Genomic DNA, 27,093 nt, shown 5'->3' with positions numbered 1-27,093 from the left:
ATGAAAGCACGGACATTACAGATGTTGCACAACTGGCCATTTTCATCCGCGGAGTTGATGACACATTGACCGTCACCGAGGAGTTCGTGGAGTTGGTGCCGATGACAGATACAACGACAGCAGCTTATATTTTTACCGCACTCGTCGGCGCGCTGGACAGGGTCGGAGTGGACTGGTCCCGCGCTGTCAGCCTGGCTACAGATGGTGCGCCCTCAATGATCGGGAAAAAAGCAGGCGTTGTGACAAAGTTCAGAGAGAAAGTGCAATCTGCAAATGGAGGATGTGATTTTTGGACATTTCACTGTATTTTGCACCAGGAGGCTTTGTGTTGCAAGTCATTAAAGATGGATAACGTCATGAAGGTGGTCATCCAAACTGTTAATTTCATCCGATCCAGAAGCCTGAATCACCGTCAGTTTGACAGCCTTCTCACAGAGAAAGACCACATCTATGGCCTGCCATACCACACTGAGGTAAGATGGTTAAGCCGAGGTGCTGTGCTGAGGCGTTTCTTTGATTTACGAGAAGAAATTGAACAGTTCATGGAAGAAAAGGGCAAACCAGTGTTAGAATTTAATTCCGCAGAATGGATGCAGGACCTTGCATTTATGGTGGATGTTACAGAGCACCTGAATAACTTGAACAAACAGCTGCAAGGGCGCAACAAAGTTGTCACGCAGTATTATGACAGCATACGTTCTTTCAAGTTGAAGCTGTCATTGTGGGAGACGCAACTTGCCGGTGGTGATGCAGCTCACTTCCCCTGTCTGAAAAATGTGTGCGCGACCCAACATGTGGCAGACATGAAGCGGTTCAAAGATAAAATAACGGGACTGTTACGGGAGTTTGAGCAACGCTTTCAGATTTATGTTTATATGTTTTTATGTTGATGTGCTATTGTTTTTAATTAATTTAATTTTATTTGTATATTTAACCTATTCTTGACTCTGTGGTTCTTGCACTTGTTTGGGGAACAGGATTTCATTATTTTTATCTACATTTCTGCCTGAGAAATGACACCCTGATATAGTTCTGTGATCTGTGAAACAGTTCTGTTAATCACTGAGGCATTGTGTGTTTGTGTGTTCTTTGTCCTCAGAACTTTCAAATAACTTGAGGTGTTTTATGATTAATAGTGATGTTGTGCTTTTGGACACTGTCCTCAGGCTCCAGCTTTATGTTGTATGTTGATCGTATTAAAACAAAGAAAACAATCTGAAGTTGTTGTTTTTAAGTTATATATACCATGATTTTTCCGGTCCGGCCCACTTGGGAATAGATTTTCCTCCATGTGGCCCCTGAGCTAAAATGAGTTTGACACCCCTGCTCTAGAGCATCCCGTTTATCTATAGCGCTGCATTTCGTCCCCCTCTGACCATGGATAGGGTTGGGAGCATTCCTGAGTTCACTTATGGTCCCACTAAGGTAATCTTAGGAGATATTCCTTTTGGCATACTGTAAATGCCTGTGCATAATGTACCTAATAAAGCATAATTATTTTAATTATCTTCAAAGGAATTCTGTAGAAGCAGCCTTTATTTACAGACTCTGCAGGCCTGCTGGGAGGAAGTATATTACAATAAACAGGTAAGATTCATCCCACAAAAACAGTAACCACAGAAAAAAAGAGGGAGATTTAATCCCAAAACAAGAGTTTTATTTCAAGACAGTTTAGAGAAGATGGTCATAAGATCACTTGCAAATTGTGAGACATGAGCAGTTGTGAAATGTTGCGAGAAGCCCTTCTGAAAGCACATTATATGGTCTTTAGTGGCACGGTCTCACACCTTACCTCATCTTGCAGAAGAAGCTCATGGTCCACTATCTGCTGCTCCAGAGTCGAGGCCAGGTCTCGCCCCATGTCACCATGGAGCACATGAGCGACTGGCTGGTGTCTCAGGGCAAAAAATCCCTTAGGGAGAGGTGAGTACCACGTCAGCTCTCACCTTCACTGCCATTCTCTGTCACCAGCAGCACTCCAGGAGGTGTGGGTAAAATAAACAACAAAAAATAGGAAGCCAGGAAAGTTGAAATGCTTTGTGTTTTATTTGAAGGGTGTGGAAGGAAACCCTGGAGGAGGGGAACGAACTCGCTCGGCTGGTAAGAGAATGAGAGTTAGAGACTTAGACTATCAGTCAGTGAGCTCTTTTCTAGCCTTTCAACAACTAGTTAGTACAGCAGAATATATCTGTTGTGAAATTACACTAATGGGACTTCCTGTTTCCTACGGCAGACCTGGGAAGTAAACACCTGCCTAAAAATGATTGACATGGAGCACGAGGCTGTCTGCAAGCTCCGCCGCTCTATGCACCCCACCTCTCCAGCTGGCGCTGACATGTGAGTTCCATGTACTGCCCTGCATACAGCTTGCTCCATTCATCTACACATCTGGAGCTATGCAGAAAGAAACTAGGGCAGTGTTCTCTGTGTGAACATTGCACATCGTTTAGCTTTCTCTGCTGCTTTTTGTTGATTTCAGCGACCCTAAGGTCCACAGCATCGTGGAGAGAGCTGTGAGGAGCATTCTGGACAAGCTGTCCAATAAGCCCTGTAGCAACCTGCTCAGCCCATCCCAGGTGGTGGTGGAGCTGGTGCCCAGGATCCTCCTGGCCCTGTGGCTTCAGCCAGAGGAAGGCCATTCAGATCACCCCATCCTCCTAAGCGGGATGGCTGTGAGTATGGTGGTGGCCGTAGGGGAGAAGCTCTCCAGCATGTTGAAGGCCTCTTCTCCTCACACCCCTTTCTCCCGTGCTGCTGCTTTTGACTCTGTGAGGTCGATCCTTGGGAGAATCAGCCAGTCCTTCTCCCTGGATGACCTCACAACCCCTTTTTTTATGAGCTCTGTCTGTGCCTTTGTGGCGGACGAGGTGAAAAGCTACTTCCAGCCTACTGCAGACACCCTGCCAGTCCCCCCTGTCCTAGTGGTGGCCGTCTTCGCCACACTACCAGCTGACATCCAAGCAGGTGAGTAGCACTCATAGAGAGCACTCTGACAGATGCCTTTTGTCATGACATCCTGGTGCCTTGTAGTAGTAAAGCCAATCAGGATTTTAATTGTCACCCCAAACACAGATGCAGACCTGGCTTCTTCGCACCTGGAGGTTGTGGACATCACCCCTAACAAAGAGGCTCACCTGGCTTCTTCCCACCTGGAGCTTGTGGACATCACCCCTAACACAGAGGCAGACCCGGCTTCTTCCCACCTGGAGCTTGTGGACATCCCCCCTAACACAGAGGCAGACCCGGCTTCTTCTCACCTGGAGGTTGTGGACATCACCCTTTACACAGAGGCAGACCCGGCTTCTATCCACCTAGAGGTTGTGGACATCACCCCTAACACAGAGGCAGACCCGGCTTCTATCCACCTAGAGGTTGCGGACATCACACCTAACACAGAGGCAGACCTGGCTTATTCCCACCTGGAGGTTGTTTACAAAACCCGTAGCACAGAGGCAGACCCGGTATCTTACCACCTGGAGGTCGAGGACATCACTCCTAACACAGAGGCAGACCTGGCTTCTTTCCACCTAGTTGTTGTGGACATCACTTTTGACACAGAGGCAGACCCGGCTTATTCCCAGCTGGAGGTTGTGGAAGTCACCCCTAATATAGAGGTAGAACCTGTCTCTTCCCACTTGGAAGTTGTGGACATCACACCTTACACAGAGGCAGTAGGCTTCTTCCTATCAGAAGGTTGTGGAAACCACCCCTAACACAGAGGCAGACCGGGCTTCTTCCCACCTGAAGGTTGTGGACATCACCCCTAACACAGAGGCAGACCCGGCTTGTTCTCAGCTGGAGGTTTTGGACCTCTCCCCTAACACAAATGCATACCCGGCTTCTTCACTCTTGGAGGTTGTGGACGTCACAATTGAAGAAAAGCCTCTCATGGTGGCCGTCTCCGCCACTCTGCCATCCAAGCAGGTGAGTAAGACTTATAGAAAGCACTCTGACAGGTGCCATTTGTCATGATAACATGTAAAGTGTTGGTCCCATGTTTCATGAGCTGAAATAAAAGATCCCATTCAACTGGCCAGTGTTTAGAACCTACGGTTTGCATTTATTTACGTTCTGTCCCGCTTTTGTCCTTTTCCAGAGGATGTTGCTGTGGTCACCCTGGACGTCACCCCACACGTCACCAAGGACGTGACCCTGGATGTTCCATGCAGGGCGAGGAAAGGGGCAGTCCGGCGTTTTTTTTGCAGGCTTTGGAGGGCAGTGTGCTGCTGCGCTTGCCACAAGGAAGAGGAGGAACAATATTAACTATTCATTAGACCAGAAACAGGATTGAACCATAGACCATTAAATTCTTTGCATTATAGTTGCCTTCAATTCTGATTTTCTTCTGTTTAATTCTTAATTAATTTCAGAACATTTCTCTAAACTTTGTGGAGTAGGTTGTATAAATAAGTGGGAAACATCCCAATCCCAATTTTAATGCTTTTAATAATTTACCTATGACATTTTTTTTAGATGTATTATTTGACGAAAAAGTGGAGGGCGCTCAACCAACGTTGAGTCGAGGTGCAACCAAAAACCTTAATCATAATCTAAAAGGAAAAGCGCAACTCTTTCTCACTATTAAAAATGCATTGTTTTATTCAAGCAAGGTTAAAAGATTAACGTTAAGGCCTAGTCTATGACGATATGCATGTTGTGTTTGCCCAGTTAAAGGGGGACCCAGACTCACCCTGGTTCTTGAGGGTTGCAGACACTGAATAATTATCATTTGAAATAAATGGCACTTTTCAAGTCTTGACTAAATATCTTTAATGAATATGAATTAAACATTTTATTTCATTTTTTTATTTAACCTTTATTTAACCAGGTAGGCCAGTTTAGAACAAGTTCTCATTTACAACTGCGACCTGGCCAAGATAAAGCAAAGTAGTGCGATAAAAACAACAACAACACAGAGTTACACATGAGATAAACAAAACATACAGTCAATAACACAATAGAAAATCTATATACAGTGTTTGCAAATGTAATAAGTTATGGAGGTAAGGCAATAAATAGGCCATAGTGCAAAATAATTACAATTTAGTATTAACACTGGAGTGATAGATGTGCAGAAGATGATGTACAAATAGAGATACTGCGGTGCAAATGAGCAAAATAAATAACAATATGGGGATGAGGTAGTTGGGTGGGCTAATTACAGATGGGCTGTGTACAGGTGCAGTGATCGGTAAGCTGCTCTGACAACTGATGCTTAAAGCTAGTGAGGGAGAGAAGAGTCTCCAGCTTCAGAGATTTTTGCAGTTCTTTCCAGTCATTAGCAGCAGAGAACTGGAAGGAATGGTGGCCAAAGGAGGGGTGATATACCTGCTGGAGCGCATACCACGGGTGGGTGTTGCTATGGTGACCAATGACTTCAGATAAGGCTGGGATTGATGACCTGGAGCCAGTGGGATTGGCGACGAATATGTAGTCAGGGCCAACCAACGAAAGCGTACAGGTCACAATGGTGGGTAGTATATGGGGCTTTGGTGACAAAACGGATGGCACTGTGATAGACTACATCCAATTTGCTGAGTAGAGTGTTGGAGGCTATTTTGTAAATGACATCGCCGAAGTCAAGGATCGGTAGGATAGTCAGTTTTACGAGGGCATGTTTGGCAGCATGAGTGAAGGAGGCTTTGTTGTGAAATAAGAAGTCGATTCTAGATTTAACATTGGATTGGAGATGCTTAATGTGAGTCTGGAAGGAGAATTTACGGTCTAACCAGACACCTAGGTATTTGTAGTTGTCCACATATTCTAAGTCAGACCCGCCGAGAGTAGTGATTCTAGTTGGGTGGGCTGGTGCATGCAGCGTTCGATTGAAGAGCATGCATTTCATTTTAATAGCGTTTAAGAGCAGTTGGAGGCTACGGAAGGAGTGTTGTATGGCATTGAAGCTCGTTTGGAGGTTTGTTAACACAGTGTCCAATGAAGGGCCAGATGTATACAAAATGGTGTCGTCTGCGTAGAGGTGGATCTGAGAGTCACCAGCAGCAAGAGCGACATCATTGATAAACACAGAGGACAGAGTCGGCCGAGAATTGAACCCTGTGGCACCCCCATAGAGACTGCCAGAGGTCCAGACAACAGGCCCTCCGATTTGACTCATTGAACTCTATCTGAGAAGTAGTTGTTTGAGAAACCAAGGCTATTTAGTCTGCCAATAAGAATGCAGTGATTGACAGAGTCGAAAGCCTTGGCCAGGTCGATAAAAGACAGTACTGTCTTTTATCGATCGCGGTTATAATATCGTTTAGGACATTGAGCGTGGCTGAGGTGCACCCATGACCAGCTCGGAAACCAGATTGCATAGCGGAGAAGGTACGGTGCGATTCGAAATGGTCGGTGATCTGTTTGTTAACTTGGCTTTCAAATACTTTCGAAAGACAGGGCAGGATGGATATAGGTCTGTAACAGTTTGGATCTAGAGTGTCACCCCCTTTGAAGAGGGGGATGACTGCGGCAGCTTTCCAATCTCTGGGGATCTCAGATGATACGAAAGAGAGATTGAACAGGCTAGTAACAGGGGTTGCTACAATTTCGGCTGCTAATTTTAGAAAGAAAGGGTCCAGATTGTCTAGCCCAGCTGATTTGTAGGGGTCCATATTTTGGGGGGGGGGTTCATGAGCAAGTTGCAGAGCTGGTGGCCGGGGTAGGGATAGCCAGGTGGACAGCATGGCCAGCCGTAGCAAAATTCTTATTGAATTTCTCGATTATCGTAGATTTATCGGTGGTGACAGTGTTTCCTAGCCTCAGTGCAGTGGGTAGCTGGGAGGAGGTGCTCTTATTCTCCATGGACTTTACAGTGTCCCAAATTTTTTTGGAGTTAGTGCTACAGGATGCAAATTTCTGTTTGAAAAAGCTAGCCTTTTCTTTCCTAACTGATTGTGTATATTTGTTCCTGACTTCCCTGAAAAGTTGCATATCGCGGGTGCTGTTCGATGCTAATGCAGTACGCCACAGGATGTTTTTGTGCCTGTCAAGGGCAGTCAAGTCTGGGATGAACCAGGGGCTATATCTGTTCTTAGTTCAGAATTGTTTGAATGGGGCATGCTTATTTAAGATGGAGAGGAAAGCACTTTTAAAGAACAACCAGGCATCCTCTACTGACGGAATGAGGTCAACTACAATTGACTTGAGGATCAGAGCAGGAAGGCTGACTGGCTAGCCCTGAAGGCCCTCTGCCTCTACCTCTGTGTGGTTCATTACATTTTACATTTACATTTTAGTCATTTAGCAGACGCTCTTATCCAGAGCGACTTACAGTTAGTGAATACGTATTTTATTTTTTTATACTGGCCCCCCGTGCGAATCAAACCCACAACCCACAGCATGGCGTTTGCAACCCACAGCATGCCTGCCATGCTCTATCAACTGAGCTACATCCCTGCCGGCCATTCCCTCCCCTACCCTGGACGACGCTGGGCCAATTGTGCGCCGCCCATGAGTCTCCCGGTCGCGGCCGGCTGCGACAGAGCCTGGATTCGAACCAGGATCTCTAGTGGCACAGTTAGCACTGCGATGCAGTGCCTTAGACCACTGCGCCAGCCAAGAGGTTGTATGGGTTGTCTGTCTCTCACTGGGTGTGAATCACTATCACTATGACCTCTCGCTCCGCCTGCCCGTTGGCCTGATCACAGGAGCAGGGGTGATGGCATCCAGGGTAACCTCTTCCTCTCCTGTATCTAACGCATCTTTCTGGCTGTGAGTTCGACTGAGGTCACTCGTTCTCTCTCCCAGGGTGTTGGATAGTTTCTCCTCCTCTGTGTCTTGTGTATTTTCTAAATTGTAGAATAATAGTGAAGACATCAAAACTATTAAATAACACATATGGCATCATGTAGTAACCAAAAACGTGTTACACATATCAAAATATGTTTGAGATGTGAGATTCTTCAAAGTAGCCACCCTTTGCCTTGATCACAGCTTTGTACATACAGAATAATACGAAATGTTCTGAGACCAGGTTGCGCTTTCACCTCCCTCGGTAAGAGGGGAATAAGGCAACCTCAGAGTTACATTCAAGGATACTTTATTGACACACACGGATGAAATGGACATGGAAAGGTAGTGGAATGATAGTGGTCCTGTAATGGACAGATAACAGGGGTAATGAATATGCACAATAACTGATAGCACAAGTAGAGCAACAACACTATTAACAAAGGAAGGGCTGTATTAATGGCATAATGCTACCTGCAGAGTATTACACAACACAGTAAACACAGAGAGGCAACTTACAATAGGCAATGGTAGTAACTATAAAGAACAACAAGCAAGAATGATATACATGTTACAAACTCACTTTGTGCACGTACACTATCCCACGGTATCTCTGTGCATTCAAATTGTCATCGATAAAATGCAATTGGGTTCATTGTCCGTAGCTTATGCCTGCCCATACCATAACCCCACTGCCACCATGGGGCATTCAAAACGTTGACGTCAGCAAACAGCTCGCCCATATGCTGCTTTACAAGTGGTCTGAAGTCGTGAGGCCAGTTAGAAGTACTGCCAAATTCTCTAAAGCCGCCTTGGATTATGGTTGAGAAATTAACATAAACTTATCTGGCAACAGCTCTGGTGGACATTCCGGCAGTCAGTAAGCCAATTGCACGCTGCCTCATAACTTGAAACATCTGTGGCATTGTGTTGTGTGACAAAACTGCACATTTTAGAGTGGCCTTTTATTGTCCTCAGCACAAGGTGCACCTGTGTAATTATCATGCTGTTTAATCAGTTTCTTGATATGCCACATTTGTCAGGTGGATGGATTATCTTGGCAAAGGAGAAATGCTCGCTTACAGGGATGTAAACAAATTTGTGCACACAATTTGAGAGAAATAAGCTTTTTGTGCGCTTTTATTTCAGCTCATGAAACATTGGACCAACACTTTACATATTGCGTTAATATTTTTGTTCAGTGTAGTTATTAGGTTGGGAGAATGGGATCCTATCTGGGCTAGCTAAAGCCAACTTCATGGTTAGTAGTATGACAGAGAAAAAATAACAAGACAAATTTAAACATCACAAATCTGAGGGGGCAGGTGACCCTGTGCCCCCTTTGGGCATGACGTCTCTGCTGTCAACCACATCATTCTGTCTCCGTGAATATTCAAAACAGACACATTCATTCACGTCTGGTACTGTTCCTACCATATAGATCAGGGATGGACAATTCCTGTCCTTGGGGGCCGGAGTGGTGTCACACTTTTCCCGCACACTCTAGGAGCTCAGATGCAGTAATTTAATACCCTAATAACCAAAGTTTCGACAGACAAGCTGTCTTCATCAGGGTATCCTGACGTTGGTTATTAAGTTATTAAATTATTGCATCTGAGCTCCTAGAGTGTGCGGCTCTCCTTTTCTTTTTCAAGTGTTCTACTCCGATAGCCAGCACCTCGCCTAAATAGGTGTGCGTTTCTTTCGCCTCCATATTAATCTGGTACTGGTCCTACCATATAGATCAGGGATGGACAATTCCAGTCCTTGGGGGTCGGAGTGGTGTCACACTTTTTCCCCATCCCTAGCAAACACAGCTGATTAAACTTATTGCATTCTAAACTGAAGCCCATGAGTACTTGATTATTAGAGTCAAATGTGTTAGCTGGGGCTGGGGAACAAGTGTAACACCAATCAGGTCCCGAGGACTGGAGTTGCCCATCCCTGATATAGATGCTCTGTTTGCACACATTGAGGGATGTGGTGACAGTGGAGACAAGGGAACACACATAAACAGCTTTGTCCTTTTAGAAGGTCGTCATAATCCTTACATAAATATGATGTGTATGCAAGAAATGCAGAGCCACTTCCAAAAACATATTGACAGAGGCTAGTATCTAGTAATCTAATCAATTAATTTTCAACCACTTTGTTATGGCAAGCCTAAATAATCTCAGGAGTAAAAATGTGCTTAACAAGTCACATAATCAGTTAGATGGACTCACTATGTGTCCAATAATAGTGATTTTCAAACGACTACATAATCTCTGTACCCCACACATACAATTATCTATAAGGTCCCTCAGTCCAGCAGTGAATTTGAAACATAGATTCAACCACAAAGACCAGGGAGGTTTTCCAATGCCTCGCAAAGTAGGGCACCTTTTAGTAGATGGGTACAATTAAAGCAGACATTGAATATTCCTTTGAGCATGGTGAAGGTATTAATTATGCTTTGGATGGTGTATTAATACACCCAGTCACTACAAAAATACAGGCGTCCTTCCTAACTCAGCTGCCGGAGAGGAAGGAAAACTATCAGGGATTTCACCATGAGGCCAATGGTGGCTTTAAAACAGTTAGAAAGTTTAATGGCTTTGATAGGAGAAAACTGAGGATGAATCATCAACATTGTAGTTACTCCACAATACTAACCTAATTGACAGAGTATGCACTCACTAACTGTAAGTCGCTCTGGATAAGAGCGTCTGCTAAATGACTAAAATGTAAATGTAAAAGAAGGAAACCTGTACATGCATTGTGTTTGCAATAAGGCACTAAAGTAAAACTGCAAATAATGTGGCAAAGAAATTAACTTTATGTCCTGAATACAAAGTGTAATGTTTGGGGCAAATCCAACACAACACATCACTGAGTACCACTCTTCATATTTCCAAGCATGGTGGTGGCTGCATCATGTTATGGGTATGCATGTCATTGGCAAGGACTAGAGACTTTTTTAGGATGAAAAGAAACGGAATAGAGCTAAGTACAGTCAGAATCCTAGAGGAAAACCTGGTTCAGTCTGCTTTCCAACAGACACTGGGAGACAAATTCCCTCTTCAGCAGGACAATAACCTAAAACACAAGGCCAAATATTCACTGGAGTTGCTTACCAAGATGACATTGAATGTTCCTGAGTGGCTTAGTTACAGTTTTGACTTAATTCGGCTTGAAAACTTATGGCAAAAAAAAAAAAATGGCTGTCTATATAATGTATATTGCATATATTTTACAATCCAGTTGTGCAAAGCTTTTGGAGACTTACCCAGAAAGACACAGCTTTAATCGACTCAGGGGTGTGGATACTTATGTAAATGTGATATTTCTGTATTTCATTTCCAATACATTTGCAAAAATTTCAAAAACGTGTTTTCACTTTGTCATTATGGGGTATTGTATGTAGCTGCGTGAGAGAAAATATTATAATTGAATCCATTTTGAATTCAGGCTGTAAGAAAACAACATGTGGAATAAGTTATGGGGTATGAATACTTTCTGAATGCACTGTATATCTGCAAGAAAATGATAAATATGTGAATGTTTGAAAGGGGGTCATATAAACATTGCCTTATTTATATTTTTACAGACAATATTAAGTGAATTCTGTCTGAAATAGTCATGCTATAATGGGCATAGTTTCTCAGACCAAATTTCCATTCTGGCTGAAACAAAGCAATCTGATCATGCTCCAGTCAAATACAGCTATAGGGAATGCTTATACATTGTCCAATCTCCTTCCACACATTGATTTCATTCTTCGCATCTTTATTCAGAAACAAACAAACTTGAAATTAAGTGCTGTTTCAGTGTCTTGTTGCAGGTTGTGCAATGTTCAAAAGTGTGTGTGATATTAGCATTAACTTGTGTGTGTGGTGTCAAGTGTGGATGGTCCTATGTATGCAAATAGCCGAGATTGGATATTTCAGCACCATGGACAGCAGCGACATTGGGATAGCGAGATCTGTAATTCAGCAACACATGACACTGGATAGCGGCTGTCTCAGGTGAACTTGGCATTGGGAAAATCCCATCTAATAGGAAACGAGGCATAGGAGGCAAAAAGACTGAAGGAGAAGACTCCCACAGGAACTCTATGCTTAACTGTTCTGCCACATTCATTTCAAATGTTACATTTTTCGATTTGTAAATAAAAGGGAACACATCTGCAAATAATGTAAATTGACTTTTCTAACTACACTGTACAGCTTTAGTGTGTCTGTGCGTCATAGGTACAACTGCAAGCAATTCGCTTCTCAAATCCTTCTCAAATGTCTGTTTAATGTGAGAAATAAAATGAAAAACAACTGTTAGACTATTACAATGCGTACTGTCACAAATTATTACTATTCCCAACAAGACAACGAAGTGATGGTCTTTACCCACCATGGAGACTTATAAAGGCTACTTCCCCCCCACCAAAAGTTCCCACGCAGAGCGATGTTGTTTACTACATCATTATGCATATGTAGCGTGGTTCGTTCTGCGTTGTGTACTTTTAATTAGGACACTGCCACAACTGGAATTCTGATGGTTGGATAATTTTTATTCGACCTGCACACGAAGAGACAAAAAAAAGATGTTAGCCCTTGGTGCAGCCACAGCTCTCGGGCACCTTGCTAGTTGAAGGTCAGGCAAAAGAGAACAGGTGCTGCATGCACACATTCAGTGCCTAACAACACACTATACAATACAAGTAAAATGATATACAACATAATTCTGACAAAATAAAAGACATACCTGTACACGAAGAGACAACACACAATAGGTTAGCCCTTGGTGCAGCCACAGCTCTTGGGCACCTGCGTGAGCACATAGAAACTCACTCAAACACTGACCCAAATACTCCCGAGTTACAATAGGTACCCAAATTAGCGAGCTTGGTGAAAGTTGTTAACATAAATCTTTATATTGTCCACATTGTAACAAAACCTATAGTTGCGTAACAGCACTTTGTGTAACTTTACCACAGTTTTATATTGACAAATTACGGCGCCAAGGACAACATACCTTGCTAGTTGAAGGTCAGGCAAAAGAGAACAATAAGAGGGTACATAAATACAGATAACCCGCGATGGACCAAACCAAAATATACAAAACTTTTACAATTAGGTGTATTTACAATATAGATATATAAAAATGTTTGTACACCAAAAAATAACATTAGCTATGCAGCTGTAATTAAATAAAAACCACATTGAATTATTATTATTATTATTATTATTAACTTATTAACATCCCCTCTTGACCTGGCCTACTTGAACTGTCCTGTTTTACACTAGATTATAAACACAAAACAAAACACATTACCTCGAAGGTAACAAAGCAAAGAAAGAAAAAAAACATTTCACACCCACAGGGCGACAGAGTAACCCAGTGTAGTCCCTTAATTCTAGACCCACAAATGGTCGATCAGCTGGAAAGCTATCCCGTGAAGGATTAGGAAAAATAAGAGGTAGCTAATCCCTTATTCAACCCTATACAAAAAATGCCAAATACATTTTATGCTGATGAACTACACACAAAGTTACATGAATTGTCAAAAATATTAGACAAACCCACAAATCACTCTAAGACCCACTTAGATTACCACATACACACAACAAAGAAAAGGTAGGCAATATCCTACCGTCACTGAGAAACCAAGAATTGTTTCATTTCCTGTGTAGACATAGTTTGGATTAGCCTATTCACTGGCTTAATAAATCTTCCTAGTCTAGTCCGAACACCCTCACCCAAAAACCTAGCAGGAATGTCACGGACAGCACCAACCGTGCTCAAAGGTCTAACCTCAGGTTGGGGAGTACTACAGATCGGCATATCCAGAGCCAGCACACTTTCAATTTCCGACTCAACACTAGTAGTGTCAGACGACTGATCAGAATCCTGGTAAATTGTCACAGACCAGACTGACAAAGCATCTTCAACCAAGTTAACAACATCAGGCACAGCACCATCCCAGCTGAGTGGAGTTTCACTATCAGAATTCTTGTAGGCTTTGGGGATCTCAGCCCCGAAACCTGAAGGATCTGGAGAAGGTCTGTATGGAGGAGCGGGCCAAAATCCCTGCTGCAGTGTGTGCAAACCTGGTCAAGACCTACAGGAAACGTATGATCTCTGTAATTGCAAACAAAGGTTTCTGTACCAAATAATAAGTTCTGCTTTTCTGATGTATCAAATACTTATGTCATGCAATAAAATGCAAATTAATTACTTAAAAATCATACAATGTGATTTTCTGGATTTTTGTTTTACATTCCGTCTCTCACAGTTGAAGTGTACATATGATAAAAATTACAGACCTCTACATGCTTTGTAAGTAGGAAAACCTGCAAAATCGGCAGTGTATCAAATACTTGTTCTCCCCACTGTATGTACTGGATATCATTTTTATTTTACATTTTTAGTCATTTAGCAGACGCTCTTATCCAGAGCGACTTACAGTTAGTGAGTGCATACATCATTTTTATTTTTCATACTGGCCCCCCGTGGGAATCGAACCCACAACCCTGGCGTTGCAAACGCCATGCTCTACCAACTGAGCAACATCCCTGCCGGCCATTCCCTCCCCTACCCTGGACAACGCTGGGCCATTTGTGCGGCGCCCCATGGGTCTCCCGGTCGCGGCCGGCTACGACAGAGCCTGGATTCGAACCAGAATCTCTAGTGGCACAGCTAGCACTGCGATGCAGTGCCTTAGACCACTGCGCCACTCAAAGGGTGCCAGCTTTGCAACCCATCTCTGCTCGCATGCATCGTCTCGGCTTTGTAAGAATATATTTGAGTGGATTGTTGTCGGTCCACACAGTAAACTTATGCCCTCGCAGCCAATGGCTGAATTTATCATGAATGGCCCATTTCATGGCTAGAAATTCCAGCCGGTGAGCAGGATACTTGGATTGTGCATGATTAAGAGATTTTCTAGCAAAAGCTATCGGCCTGGCTATGTCCTTCCCATCTTGCACTTGTGATAGTACAGCTCCCAAACCACTAGTAGATGCATCCACGGAAAGTAGAAATGGCTGAGAAAAATCTGGATGAACCAGCAGTGCCTGGTCAACTAGAGCTGATTTCAAAGCTTCAAAAGCGAGTCGACATTCGGCAGTCCAGTCTGCAGCAGTGAGCCTGCGAGGGGGACCAGGCCTCTTCCTACCCTTGCCTCTCCTAGGCTTCTTCTGACCTGTAGTTAGCTGAAACAATGGCCTAGCAACCATGGAACAATTCTCAATGTAGTGCTGATAGTATACTACCATACAAAGGAAATAACCTATTTTGATAGGAGACGGTGTGACACCATCAGCTTCCATTATCTCACTCTCAGTCACATTCAAAATGGTTTGAACTTTAGCAGGGTCAGTGGCTACACCCTCCTGAGAAATGATGTGGCCCAAAAACTTTACAGACCTCCTCAGAAACTTGCACTTAGACGGAGACAGTTTAAGGTTGTGCTCCTGCAACCGCTGAAAAACCATCTCAAGTCTCTGCAGACTCTCTTCCTCCATCTTAGCAAAAACCATCAGATCATCCAAGTAACAAAGGAGACTTAGAACGTTTTGGTCACCAAAGATGGTCAGCATCATTCTCATAAAAGTAGCCGGGCTGTTGCAGAGGCCCTGAGGTAACCGATTGTACTCGTGCAGACCTAAAGGGGAGGAAAAGGCAGTGTATTTCTTGTCCTCTTCATGCAGTGGCACGTTGTAATACCCTGACGTCAAATCCATTGTGCTGAAGAAGGCATTACCTCCCAGCGCGGCCAGTACATCAGCCTGATGAGGCAGGGGATGAGCATCCTTTACTGTGCGGGCATTTAACCACCTGAAGTCAGTACATAGGCGCAAGTCCCCATTCTTTTTCCATACCAGCACCAATGGTGAGGCATACTCGCTGCTGGATTTTCTGACGATTTCCTTTTCCTCCATATCATCCAGTGTTTCCCTGAGTTTTTGGTAATGAGCTGGAGACAGCCTACGATAAGGTCATCGAAATGGGCGGTCATCAGTCAGCCGTATAGGAAGGCAGAACTCCTTTGCCTCGCCACAATCTAGGCTATGTCTAGAGAACACTGTGTCATACTTCCCAATTAAGTTGACAAGTTTATCTTTCCAGAACTGTGAAACTGGACACTCCTCAACAGACAGGCCTTGAAGTCCAAGATTCCTCAGTGTACTGTTGCCATTATCTACACTGCCACCAACTGAACTCTTAGCTGTCAGACTGCCATGTGATCTGTCACATTGAGCCTTTGCCACATTCTGATGAGCTGCTTGCTGCTTGACATCATTAAAATACTCCAATGCAATGCAAGGGTACACATCCGCCACTTTAGCATTTCGTCTCAGGGTAACTGGCGATGTTGTTGGATTCACAATCTTCACAGGGAGCCATCCATCCCCCCACAGAGGCGTAACTACTCTCCCCACTAGTATGTGTCGATTCACACAACGAGACGTGCTGGGCTCGACAACAACAGTACTGCCCACAGAGAGTTTTGTCTTTGGGGGTAGGCGGCCCCACACCAGATGCTCACTCATGGGTTGGAGCGTTACTGCTCTCTTCAACTTAATGGTGCCCACTTTATCTGGGATGGAGTCTCCTCTCCATCTCTCCAGATTTGACATCACACTGGCTAGAGGAACCTGGTGTACCCGCCACCCGCCAGTAGCTGTCATATGATTTGAACTGTCTAATCAGAGACTTCAACACATTAGTGCCCACAATGAGTTCATCAACCTGCCCATCAACAATAAGCACTGGGACTACATAACAGAAGCCATAAAGTTGAATTTTTAAGTCACACATGCCCACTGGGCTAGTTTGTTCCCACCACAACCCACCAGGATGATGTCTGAAGGAGCTAGAAAGTTCCCCTCTACCACTCCTGCCTCCCTCAACCGAGGTACAATATCTGCGCGCAGAGTAGTAGCCATGGACCCACTATCTAACATCCCCTTCAGCTCAACTTTATCCTGTACTAGCACGGTGGTGTAAAACAAACTGTCATTCTGAGTAATTCTCATTGTGTTCTGAAAAATGACTGTGTTGTTCTTGGGTACTGACTCACAAAAGTAAGAATAAACAGATTGGATATCATCATCAGTGGAGGAAAAATAAGAATGCCCCACATTGCCCTCCTCAGAACGGAGGCTTTCTAGTTTTCCTGAGACCTGCCAGTCTGTCCACATCCAGGGTTCTGTCGCTGCCCAGCCTCACTACAGTCAAAGCTCATGTGGCCCGGAGAAAAGCACTTGACGCACAGCTGGTGCATCTGACAGTGAGCTTTGGTCCAGTGATTAGTGCTTCCACAGACAGCACACTCATGCTGACGTTTGTGGAACTGTTTACGGGGCCCTCTACATTTAACATGTTTAAGTCATTTAGCAGACGCTCTTATCCAGAGCGACTTACAGTTAGTGCATACGTAACTTTTTTTTTTTCATACCCCCCGTGGGAATCGAACCCACAACCCTGGCGTTGCAAACACCATGCTCTACGAACTGAGCCGGCCATTCCCTCCACTACCCTAGGCGACGCTGGTCCAATTGTGCGCCGCCCCATGGGTCTCCCGGTCGCGGCCGGCTACGACAGAGCCTGGATTCGAACCAGGATCTCTAGTGGCACAGCTAGCACTGCGATGTAGTGCCTTAGACCACTGCGCCACTCACAGACTGAGTATTGCTGAGTATTGCTGACCAGAGCCTTCAATAACAAAGTCAAAACGTTCTTTAATGTCCCACCCTCAGATACAGATGGTGCCTGGTCTGGTTCACGGCCACATTGAGAAAAAGATGACACATTAGGTCTTTTCACAGGACCCACTCCCTCCTGAGGGCAGTCAAAAACGGCAGCCACCAACTGTGAAAGTTGTGTTCTACATGCTTTACGTTCCCTTAACAGTTCATCCAACCGATCCTGTACCTCACTGGCTGTCCAGTCACGAATGGGTTTGCTCTTGAACACTTGGGCCAACTCTTTATCAGGACAGTTGCGTACAAACATGACTGCCAACTCTGAGCACTGATTGGGTAAGGTCCTGCCCTCACTCACAAGGTACTGTTCGGCTGCCTCTGCAGCTTTGTTAAGCCTAATCCAGAAATCTATTGGACCCTCATTAGCATATGGTTTGATTGAATAGAAATCAGCTAATGGCATACCTGAGCAGACAGTATCCCCAAAGTGTTGCTTGAAAACACTGAACACCGCCTTAACATCTGTGACAACAAGGTTGCTACGCTTCCAGACTTTGGTCACATCCCGTGCCCTCCCCATGAGCCTAGACATCACCTCCCCAACATTCCCAGACCCAGTGTAACCCCTCTTCTCTAGGTAGACTTCCATTAACTCCTCCCACTCCAGGACAGAGTACTTATCTAAGCCATCACCCCTAAAAAGAGGTGGAGCACTAACATCTGACTTCACAACCAGATTCAGCTTGGACGCATCAATAAAGGTTGACCCACACTGCTCAGGCAGGGGAAACTGCTGGGGTTGGTGAGGGGGACGGGCAGGAGAAAGACTTGAAACCCCAGGCTGCAGTAAACTCGCTCTGATAGATTCTCCTATCTCTGAACCAATCTGCTTAATAAGGTCACTAAGCTGACTCGGAGGCGTCCCATTATCACCGAGTACTGTGGATGATGGTACATCAAAAGACAGAGGTGGGATACCCTGGTCAGGTGGAACAAACAGCCTACCCCTCCCAGTGCTTGCAATCTCAGGACTAGCAAACGCTCTACTCCCAGGAGCTGACTGTACAATTGGTGTAAATGGAAGGACACCCCTCCCTCTACCCACACTAAAATCCCCAGCATAACACGTCTTATGGATTTGAGAATCTTCCATGGCTCAACAGAGCACTAAAATACAATGTAATTTAGTGCATTCAAATACCCCAAAAAATTAATGCAATAAACAAATTCATCCAAAACATACAAATAAGCATGAATACCTGTATCTAATGAATATGCTACATTCACTTTCACTGTTTACAGTATATATTCACTTACAGTAAGCCATCAACAAATTCACATGCGCAGGTCGTGCACCTCATCCACATGCACAGCTCCGGCGGTCGGCTTGAGCTGACCAGTAGGCAGGTCACGTAATTAGGACACTTCCACAACTGGAATTCTGATGGTTGGATAATTTTTATTCGACCTGCACACGAAGAGACAACACACAATATGTTAGCTCTTGGTGCAGCCACAGCTCTCGGGCACCTTGCTAGTTGAAGGTCAGGCAAAAGAGAACAGGTGCTGCATGCACACATTCAGTGCCTAACAACACACTATACAATACAAGTAAAATGATATACAACATAATTCTGACAAAATAAAAGACATACCTGCACACGAAGAGACAACACACAATAGGTTAGCCCTTAGCTCTCGGGCACCTGCGTGAGCACATAGAAACTCACTCAAACACTGACCCAAATACTCCCGAGTTACAATAGGTACCCTAATTAGCGAGCTCGGTGAAAGTTGTTAACATACATCTTTATATTGTCCACATTGTAACAAAACCTGTAGTTGCGTAACAGCACTTTGTGTAACTTTACCACAGTTTCATATTGACAAATTACGGCGCCAAGGACAACATACCTTGCTAGTTGAAGGTCAGGCAAAAGAGAACAATAAGAGGGTACATAAATTCAGATAACCCGCGATGGACCAAACCAAAATATACACAACTTTTACAATTAGGTGTATTTGCAATATAGATACATAAAAATGTTTGTACACCAAAAAATAACATTAGCTATGCAGCTGTAATTAAATAAAGAAAGCACATTGAATTATTATTATTATTAACTTATTAACATCCCCTCTTGACCTGGCCTACTTGAACTGTCCTTGTGTGCAATTTGGTGCATAATCTAGGGGAACAACATCACACTACTACACATATAATTCAAGTCATACCTTTATTGTCATTCATGCTCTTATTTTTAACCTAGTAGTTTTGCAAAAGTGTAACCTGCGTCAATTTTAGGAAATATTGGAATAACGTGCTTAAGAGGAGCCCTGACACGCACAACAGGATAACACAACTACCACATTTTCAATTGACAATCATTGATTTAAATGGATGTGGTCAATAGATTTGTATAGGCATATATACTAATTTAATTTAACTTGTAAGCCAAGGTTGGATTAGTAGGTCTATGCAACATGCACCTGGATAACCGCGTCATGAATCGGAACGGGCTCCAACGTCCTCATATACACATTATGACAAAATAAAGATCTTTAATATTTCACGAAATAAAGACATAGAAGAAAACAGGTTCTAGAAACTCAATTTCTCCATGGCAATAGAATGTAAACATGTAAATTGCGCCAAACATATCCAAATATCGCCTACAACTCAATTCTCAGCGCAGCATATTGGACGACTCCACAGGCATTGATCATTCGCGACTTTAAGTCATTCCTGTTATCTCTAGAGCATCCCGTATATTTATAGCGCTGCATTTCGTCCCCCTCTGACCATGGATAGGGTTGGGAGCATTCCTGAGTTCACTTATGGTCCCACTAAGGTAATCTTAGGAGATATTCATTTTGGCATACTGTAAATGCCTGTGCATAATGTACCTAATAAAGCATAATTATTTTAATTATCTTCAAAGGAATTCTGTAGAAGCAGCCTTTATTTTCAGACTCTGCAGGCCTGCTGGGAGGAAGCATATTACAATAAACAGGTAAGATTCATCCCACAAAAACAGTAACCACAGAAAAAAAGAGATAGATTTAATCCCAAAACAAGAGTTTTATTTCAAGACAGTTTAGAGAAGATGGTCATAAGAGTTTTTAATATCACTTGCAAATTGTGAGACATGAGCAGTTGTGAAATGTTGCGAGAGGCCCTTCTGAAAGCACATTATATGGTCTTTAGTGGCACGGTCTCACACCTTACCTCATCTTGCAGAAGAAGCTCATGGTCCACTATCTGCTGCTCCAGAGTCGAGGCCAGGTCTCGCCCCATGTCACCATGGAGCACATGAGCGACTGGCTGGTGTCTCAGGGCAAAAAATCCCTTAGGGAGAGGTGAGTACCACGTCAGCTCTCACCTTCACTGCCATTCTCTGTCACCAGCAGCACTCCAGGAGGTGTGGGTAAAATAAACAACAGATAAATAGGAAGCCAGGAAAGTTGAAATGCTTTGTGTTTTATTTGAAGGGTGTGGAAGGAAACCCTGGAGGAGGGGAACGAACTCGCTCGGCTGGTAAGAGAATGAGAGTTAGAGACTTAGACTATCAGTCAGTGAGCTCCTTTCTAGCCTTTCAACAACTAGTCAGTACAGCAGAATATATCTGTTGTGAAATTACATTAATGGGACTTCCTGTTTCCTACGGCAGACCTGGGAAGTAAACACCTGCCTAAAAATGATTGACATGGAGCACAAGGCTGTCTGCAAGCTCCGCCGCTCTATGCACACCACCTCTCCAGCTGGCGCTGACATGTGAGTTCCATGTACTGCCCTGCATTCAGCTTGCTCCATTCATCTACACATCTGGAGCTATGCAGAAAATAACTAGGGCAGTGTTCTCTGTGTGAACATTGCACATCGTTTAGCTTTCTCTGCTGCTTTTTGTTGATTTCAGCGACCCCAAGGTCCACATCGTCGTGGAGAGAGCTGTGAGGAGCATTCTGGACAAGCTGTCCAATAAGCCCTGTAGCAACCTGCTCAGCCCATCCCAGGTGGTGGTGGAGCTGGTGCCCAGGATCCTCCTGGCCCTGTGGCTTCAGCCAGAGGAAGGCCATTCAGATCACCCCATCCTCCTAAGCGGGATGGCTGTGAGTATGGTGGTGGCCGTAGGGGAAAAGCTCTCCAACACGTTGAAGGCCTCTTCTCCTCACACCCCTTTCTCCCGGGCTGCTGCTTTTGACTCTGTGAGGTCGATCCTCGGGAGAATCAGCCAGTCCTTCTCCCTGGATGACCTCAAGACCCCTTTTATTATGAGCTCTGTCTGTGCCTTTGTGGCGGACGAGGTGAAAAGCTACTTCCAGCCTACTGCAGACACCCTGCGAGTTCCCCCTGTCCTAGTGGTGGCCTTCTCCGCCACACTACCAGCTGATATCCAAACAGGTGAGTAGCACTCATAGAAAGCACTCTGACAGATGCCTTTTGTCATGACATCCTGGTGCCTTGTAGTAGTAGAGCCAATCAGGATTTTAATTGTCACCCCTAACACAGATGCAGACCAGGCTTCTTCCCACCTGGAGGTTGTGGAAATCCCCCATAACACAGAGGCAGACCCAGCTTCTTCCCACCCGGAGGTTGTGGACATCACCCCTAACACAGAGAAAGACCTGGCTTCTGCCCACCTGGAGGTTGAGGGATTCACCCCTAACACAGAGTTTGACCCAGCTTCTCCCCACCTAGATGTTGTTGACATCACCCGTAGCAGAGAGGAAGACCCGGCTTCTTCCCACATAGTGGTTTTGGACATCACCCCTAACACAGAGGCACACCTGGCTTCTTCCCACCTGGAGGTTGCTGACAAAACCCGTAGCACAGAGGCAGACCCGGTATCTTCCCACCTGGAAGTTGAGGACATCACCCCTAACACAGAGGCACACCTGGCTTCTTCCCATCAGGAGCTTGTGGACATCACCCCAAACACAGAGGCAGACCCGGCTTCTTCCCACCTAGAGATTGCGGACATCAACCCTAAAAAAGAGGCACACCTGGCTTCTTCCCACCTGGAGGTTGTGAACGTCACCCCTAACACAGAGGCTGAGACGGCTTCTACCCACCTGAAGTTTGTGGACATCACCCCTAACACAGAGTCAGACCCTGCTTCTTCCCACCGTATGGTTGTTGACATCACCCATAACTCAGAGGCACACCTTGCTTCTTCTCACCTGGAGGTTGTGGACATCACCCCTAACAAAGAGGCACACCTTGCTTCTTCCCACCTGGAGGTTGTGGACATCACCCCTAACAAAGAGGCACACCTGGCTTCTTCCCACAAGGAGCTTGTGGACATCCCCCCTAACACAGAGGCTGAGACGGCTTCTACCCACCTGAAGTTTGTGGTCATCACCCCTAACACAGAGTTAGACCCGGCTTCTTCCTATCAGGAGGTTGTGGAAATCACCCCTAACACAGAGACAGACCCGGCTTCTTCCCACCTGGAGCTTGTGGACATCACCCCAAACACAGAGGCAGACCCGGCTTCTTCCCACCTAGAGATTGCGGACATCAATTCTAACAAAGAGGCACACCTGGCTTCTTCCCACCTGGAGGTTGTGAACATCACCCCTAACAAAAAGGCAGACCCGGCTTCTTCCCACCTGAAGGTTGTGGACATCAACCCTAACACAGAGGCAGAGCCAGCTTCTTCCCACCTAGAGGTTGTGGACATCACCCCAAACACAGAGGCAGATCCTGCTTCTTCCCACCTGGAGCTTGTGGACCTCACCCCTAACACAGATGCATACCCTGCTTCTTCACTCTTGGAGGTTGTGGACGTCACACCTGAAGAAAAGCCTCTCATGGTGGCCGTCTACGCCACTCTGCCATCTGACATCCAAGCAGGTGAGTAAGACTTATAGAAAGCACTCTGACAGGTGCCGTTCATCATGATAACATGTAAAGTGTTGGTCCCATGTTTCATGAGCTGAAATAAAAGATCCCATTCAACTGGCCAGTGTTTAGAACCTACGGTTTGCATTTATTTACATTCTGTCCCGCTTTTGTCCCTTTCCAGAGGATGTTGCTGTGGTCACCCTGGACGTCACCCCACACGTCACCAAGGACGTGACCCTGGATGTTCCATGCAGGGCGAGGAAAGGGGCAGTCCAGCGTTTTTTTTGCAGGCTTTGGAGGGCAGTGTGCTGCTGCGCTTGCCACAAGGAAGAGGAGGAACAATATTAATTATTCATTAGACCAGAAACAGGATTGAACCATAGACCATTAAATTCTTTGCATTATAGTTGCCTTCAATTCTGATTTTCTTCTGTTTAATTCTTAATTAATTTCAGAACATTTCTCTAAACTTTGTGGAGTAGGTTGTATAAATAAGTGGGAAACATCCCAATCCCAATTTTAATGCTTTTAATAATTAACTTATTACATTTTTTTTAGATGTATTATTTGACAAAAAAGTGGAGGGCGCGACAAAAAAACTTTAATCATCATAGAAAACTCTTGCTCACTATTAAAAATGCATTGTTTTATTTAAGCAAGGTTAAAAGATTAACGTTTCGGCCTAGTCTATGACGATATGCAAGTTGTGTTTGCCCAGTTAAAGGGGGACCCAGACTCACCCTGGTTCTTGAGGGTTGCAGACACTGAATAATTATCATTTGAAATAAATGGCACTTTTCAAGTCTTGACTAAAAATCTTTAATGAATATGAATTTAAATACAATTGACTTGAGGATCAGAGCAGGCAGGCTGACTGGCTTGCCCTGAAGGCCCTCTGCCTCTACCTCTGTGTGGTTAATCTCAGCCAAGAGGTTGTATGGGTTGTCTGTCTCTCTCTGGGTGTGAATCACTATCACTATGACCTCTCGCTCCGCCTGCCCGTTGGCCTGATTAGAAGGCTTCCCCTCTCATTCCTTGTTCACAGGAGCAGGGGTGATGGCATCCGGGGTAACCTCCTCCTCTCCTGTATCTAACCCATCTTTCTGGCTGTGAGTTCGACTGAGGTCACTCGTTCTCTCTCCCAGGGTGTTGGATAGTTTCTCCTCCTCTGTGTCTTGTGTATTTTCTACATTGTAGAATAATAGTGAAGACATCAAAACTATTAAATAACACATATGGCATCATGTAGTAACCAAAAACGTGTTACACATATCAAAATATATTTCAGATTTGAGATTCTTCAAAGTAGCCACCCTTTGCCTTGATCACAGCTTTGTACATACAGAATAATACGAAATGTTCTGAGACCAGGTTGCGCTTTCACCTCCCCCGGTAAGAGGGGAATAAGGCAACCTCAGAGTTACATTCAAGGATACTTTATTGACACACACGGATGAAATGGACATGGAAAGGTAGTGGAATGATAGTGGTCCTGTAATGGACAGATAACAGGGCTAATGAATATGCACAATAACTGATAGCACAAGTAGAGCAACAATGCTATTAACAAAGGAAGGGCTGTATTAATGGCATAATGGTACCTGCGGAGTATTACACAACACAGTAAAACACAGAGAAGCAACTTACAATAGGCAATGGTAGTAAATATAAAGAACAACAAGTAAGAATGATATACATGTTACAAACTCACTTTGTGCACGTACACTATCCCACGGTATCTCTGTGCATTCAAATTGTCATCGATAAAATGCAATTGTGTTCATTGTCCGTAGCTTATGCCTGCCCATACCATAACCCCACTGCCACCATGGAGCATTCACAACATTGACATCAGCCAACAGCTCGCCCATACGCTGCTTTACAAGTGGTCTGAAGTCGTGAGGCCAGTTAGAAGTACTGCCAAATTCTCTAAAGCCGCCTTGGCTTATGGTTGAGAAATTAACATAAACGTATCTGTTAACAGCTCTGGTGGACATTCCTGCAGTCCGTAAGCCAATTGCACGCTGCCTCAAAACTTGAAACATCTGTGCATTGTGTTGTGTGACAAAACTGCACATTTTAGAGTGGCATTTTATTGTCCTCAGCACAAGGTGCACCTGTGTAATTATCATGCTGTTTAATCAGCTTCTTGATATGCCATATTTGTCAGGTGGATGGATTATCTTGGCAAAGGAGAAATGCTCGCTTACAGGGATGTAAACAAATTTGTGTACACAATTTGAGAGAAATAAGCTTTTTGTGCGAATGGAACATTTCTGGGATTTTTATTTCAGCTCATGAAACATGGGACCAACACTTTACATGTTGCGTTTATATTTTTGTTCAGTGTAGTTATTAGGTTGGGAGATTGGGATCCTATCTGGGCTAGCTAAAGCCATCTTCATGGTTAGTAGTATGACAGAGAAAATATAACAAGACAAATTTAAACATCACAAATCTGAGGGGGCAAGTGACCCTGTGCCCCCTTTGGGCATGACGTCTCTGCTATCAACCACATCATTCTGTCTCCGTGAATATTCAAAACAGACACATTCATTCAGGTCTGGTACTGGTCCTACCATATAGATCAGGGATGGACAATTCCAGTCCTTGGGGGTCGGAGGGGTGTCACACTTTTTCCCCATCCCTAGCAAACACAGATGATTAAACTTATTGCATTCTAAACTGAAACCCATGAGTACTTGATTATTAGAGTCAAACGTGTTAGCTGGGGCTGGAGAAAAAGTGTAACACCAATCAGGTCCCGAGGACTGGAGTTGCCCATCCCTAATATAGATGCTCTGTTTGCACGCATCGAGGGATGTGGTGAGTGACAGTGGAGACAAGGGAGCACACAGAAACAGCTTTGTCCTTTTAGAAAGTCGTCATAATCCTTAAATAAATATGATATGTATGCAAGAAATGCAGAGCCACTTCCAAAAACATATTGACAGAGTCTAGTATCTAGTAATCTAATCAATTAGTTTTCAACCCCTTTGTTATGGCAAGCCTAAATAAGCTCAGGAGTAAAAATGTGCTTAACAAGTCACATAATCAGTTAGATGGACTCACTATGTGTGCAATAATAGTGATTTTTGAACGACTACATAATCTCTGTACCCCACACATGCAATTATCTATCAGGTCCCTCAGTCGAGCAGTGAATTTCAAACATAGATTCAACCATGAAGACCAGGGAGGTTTTCCAATGCCTCGCAAAGAAGGGCACCTTTTGGTAGATGGGTACAAAAAAAGCAGACATTGAATATTCCTTTGAGCATGGTGAAGGTATTAATTACGCTTTGGATGGTGCATCAATACACCCAGTCACCACAAAAATACAGGTGTCCATCCTAACTCAGCTGCCAGAGAGGAAGGAAAACGCTCAGGGATTTCACCATGAGGCCAATGGTGACTTTAAAACAGCTGCTTTGATAGGAGAAAACTGAGGATGAATCATCAACATTGTAGTTACTCCACAATACTAACCTAATTGACAGAGTATGCACTCACTAACTGTAAGTCGCTCTGGATAAGAGCGTCTGCTAAATGACTAAAATGTAAATGTAAAAGAAGGAAACCTGTACATGCATTGTGTTTGCAATCAGGCACTAAAGTAAAACTGCAAATAATGTGGCAAAGAAATGAACTTTATGCCCTGAATACAAAGCGTAATGTTTGGGGCAAATCCAACACAACACATCACTGAGTACCACTCTTCATATTTCCAAGCATGGTGGTGGCTGCATCATTGTCACGCCCTGGCTCGGGGGACTCTCGTATGTTGAGCCAGGGTGTTAGTTTCTATGTTTTTGTTGTGGGTCTAGGTTA

General features: G+C 44.4%; 1 protein-coding gene across 1 annotated transcript; it reads left to right on the top strand.

Moving 5' to 3' along the window:
* The first annotated feature begins 1,134 nt into the window (after positions 1-1,134).
* Positions 1,135-4,757, top strand: LOC311110379 (uncharacterized protein). Its single transcript, XM_084188927.1, has 7 exons — positions 1,135-1,587; positions 1,805-1,923; positions 2,055-2,100; positions 2,234-2,337; positions 2,480-2,964; positions 3,073-3,924; positions 4,097-4,757. Exons 2-6 carry the CDS (start codon positions 1,814-1,816, stop codon positions 3,711-3,713), a joined length of 1,386 nt encoding a protein of 461 aa, XP_084045053.1. The 5' UTR covers positions 1,135-1,587; positions 1,805-1,813; the 3' UTR covers positions 3,714-3,924; positions 4,097-4,757.
* Positions 4,758-27,093: the final 22,336 nt, after the last annotated feature.

Source organism: Coregonus lavaretus (genome assembly GCF_964263955.1).
Source record: "Coregonus lavaretus genome assembly, contig: SUPER_35_unloc_5, whole genome shotgun sequence".
Taxonomy (NCBI): Eukaryota; Metazoa; Chordata; class Actinopteri; order Salmoniformes; family Salmonidae; genus Coregonus; species Coregonus lavaretus.
This window is presented reverse-complemented; position numbering and strand designations above follow the sequence as displayed.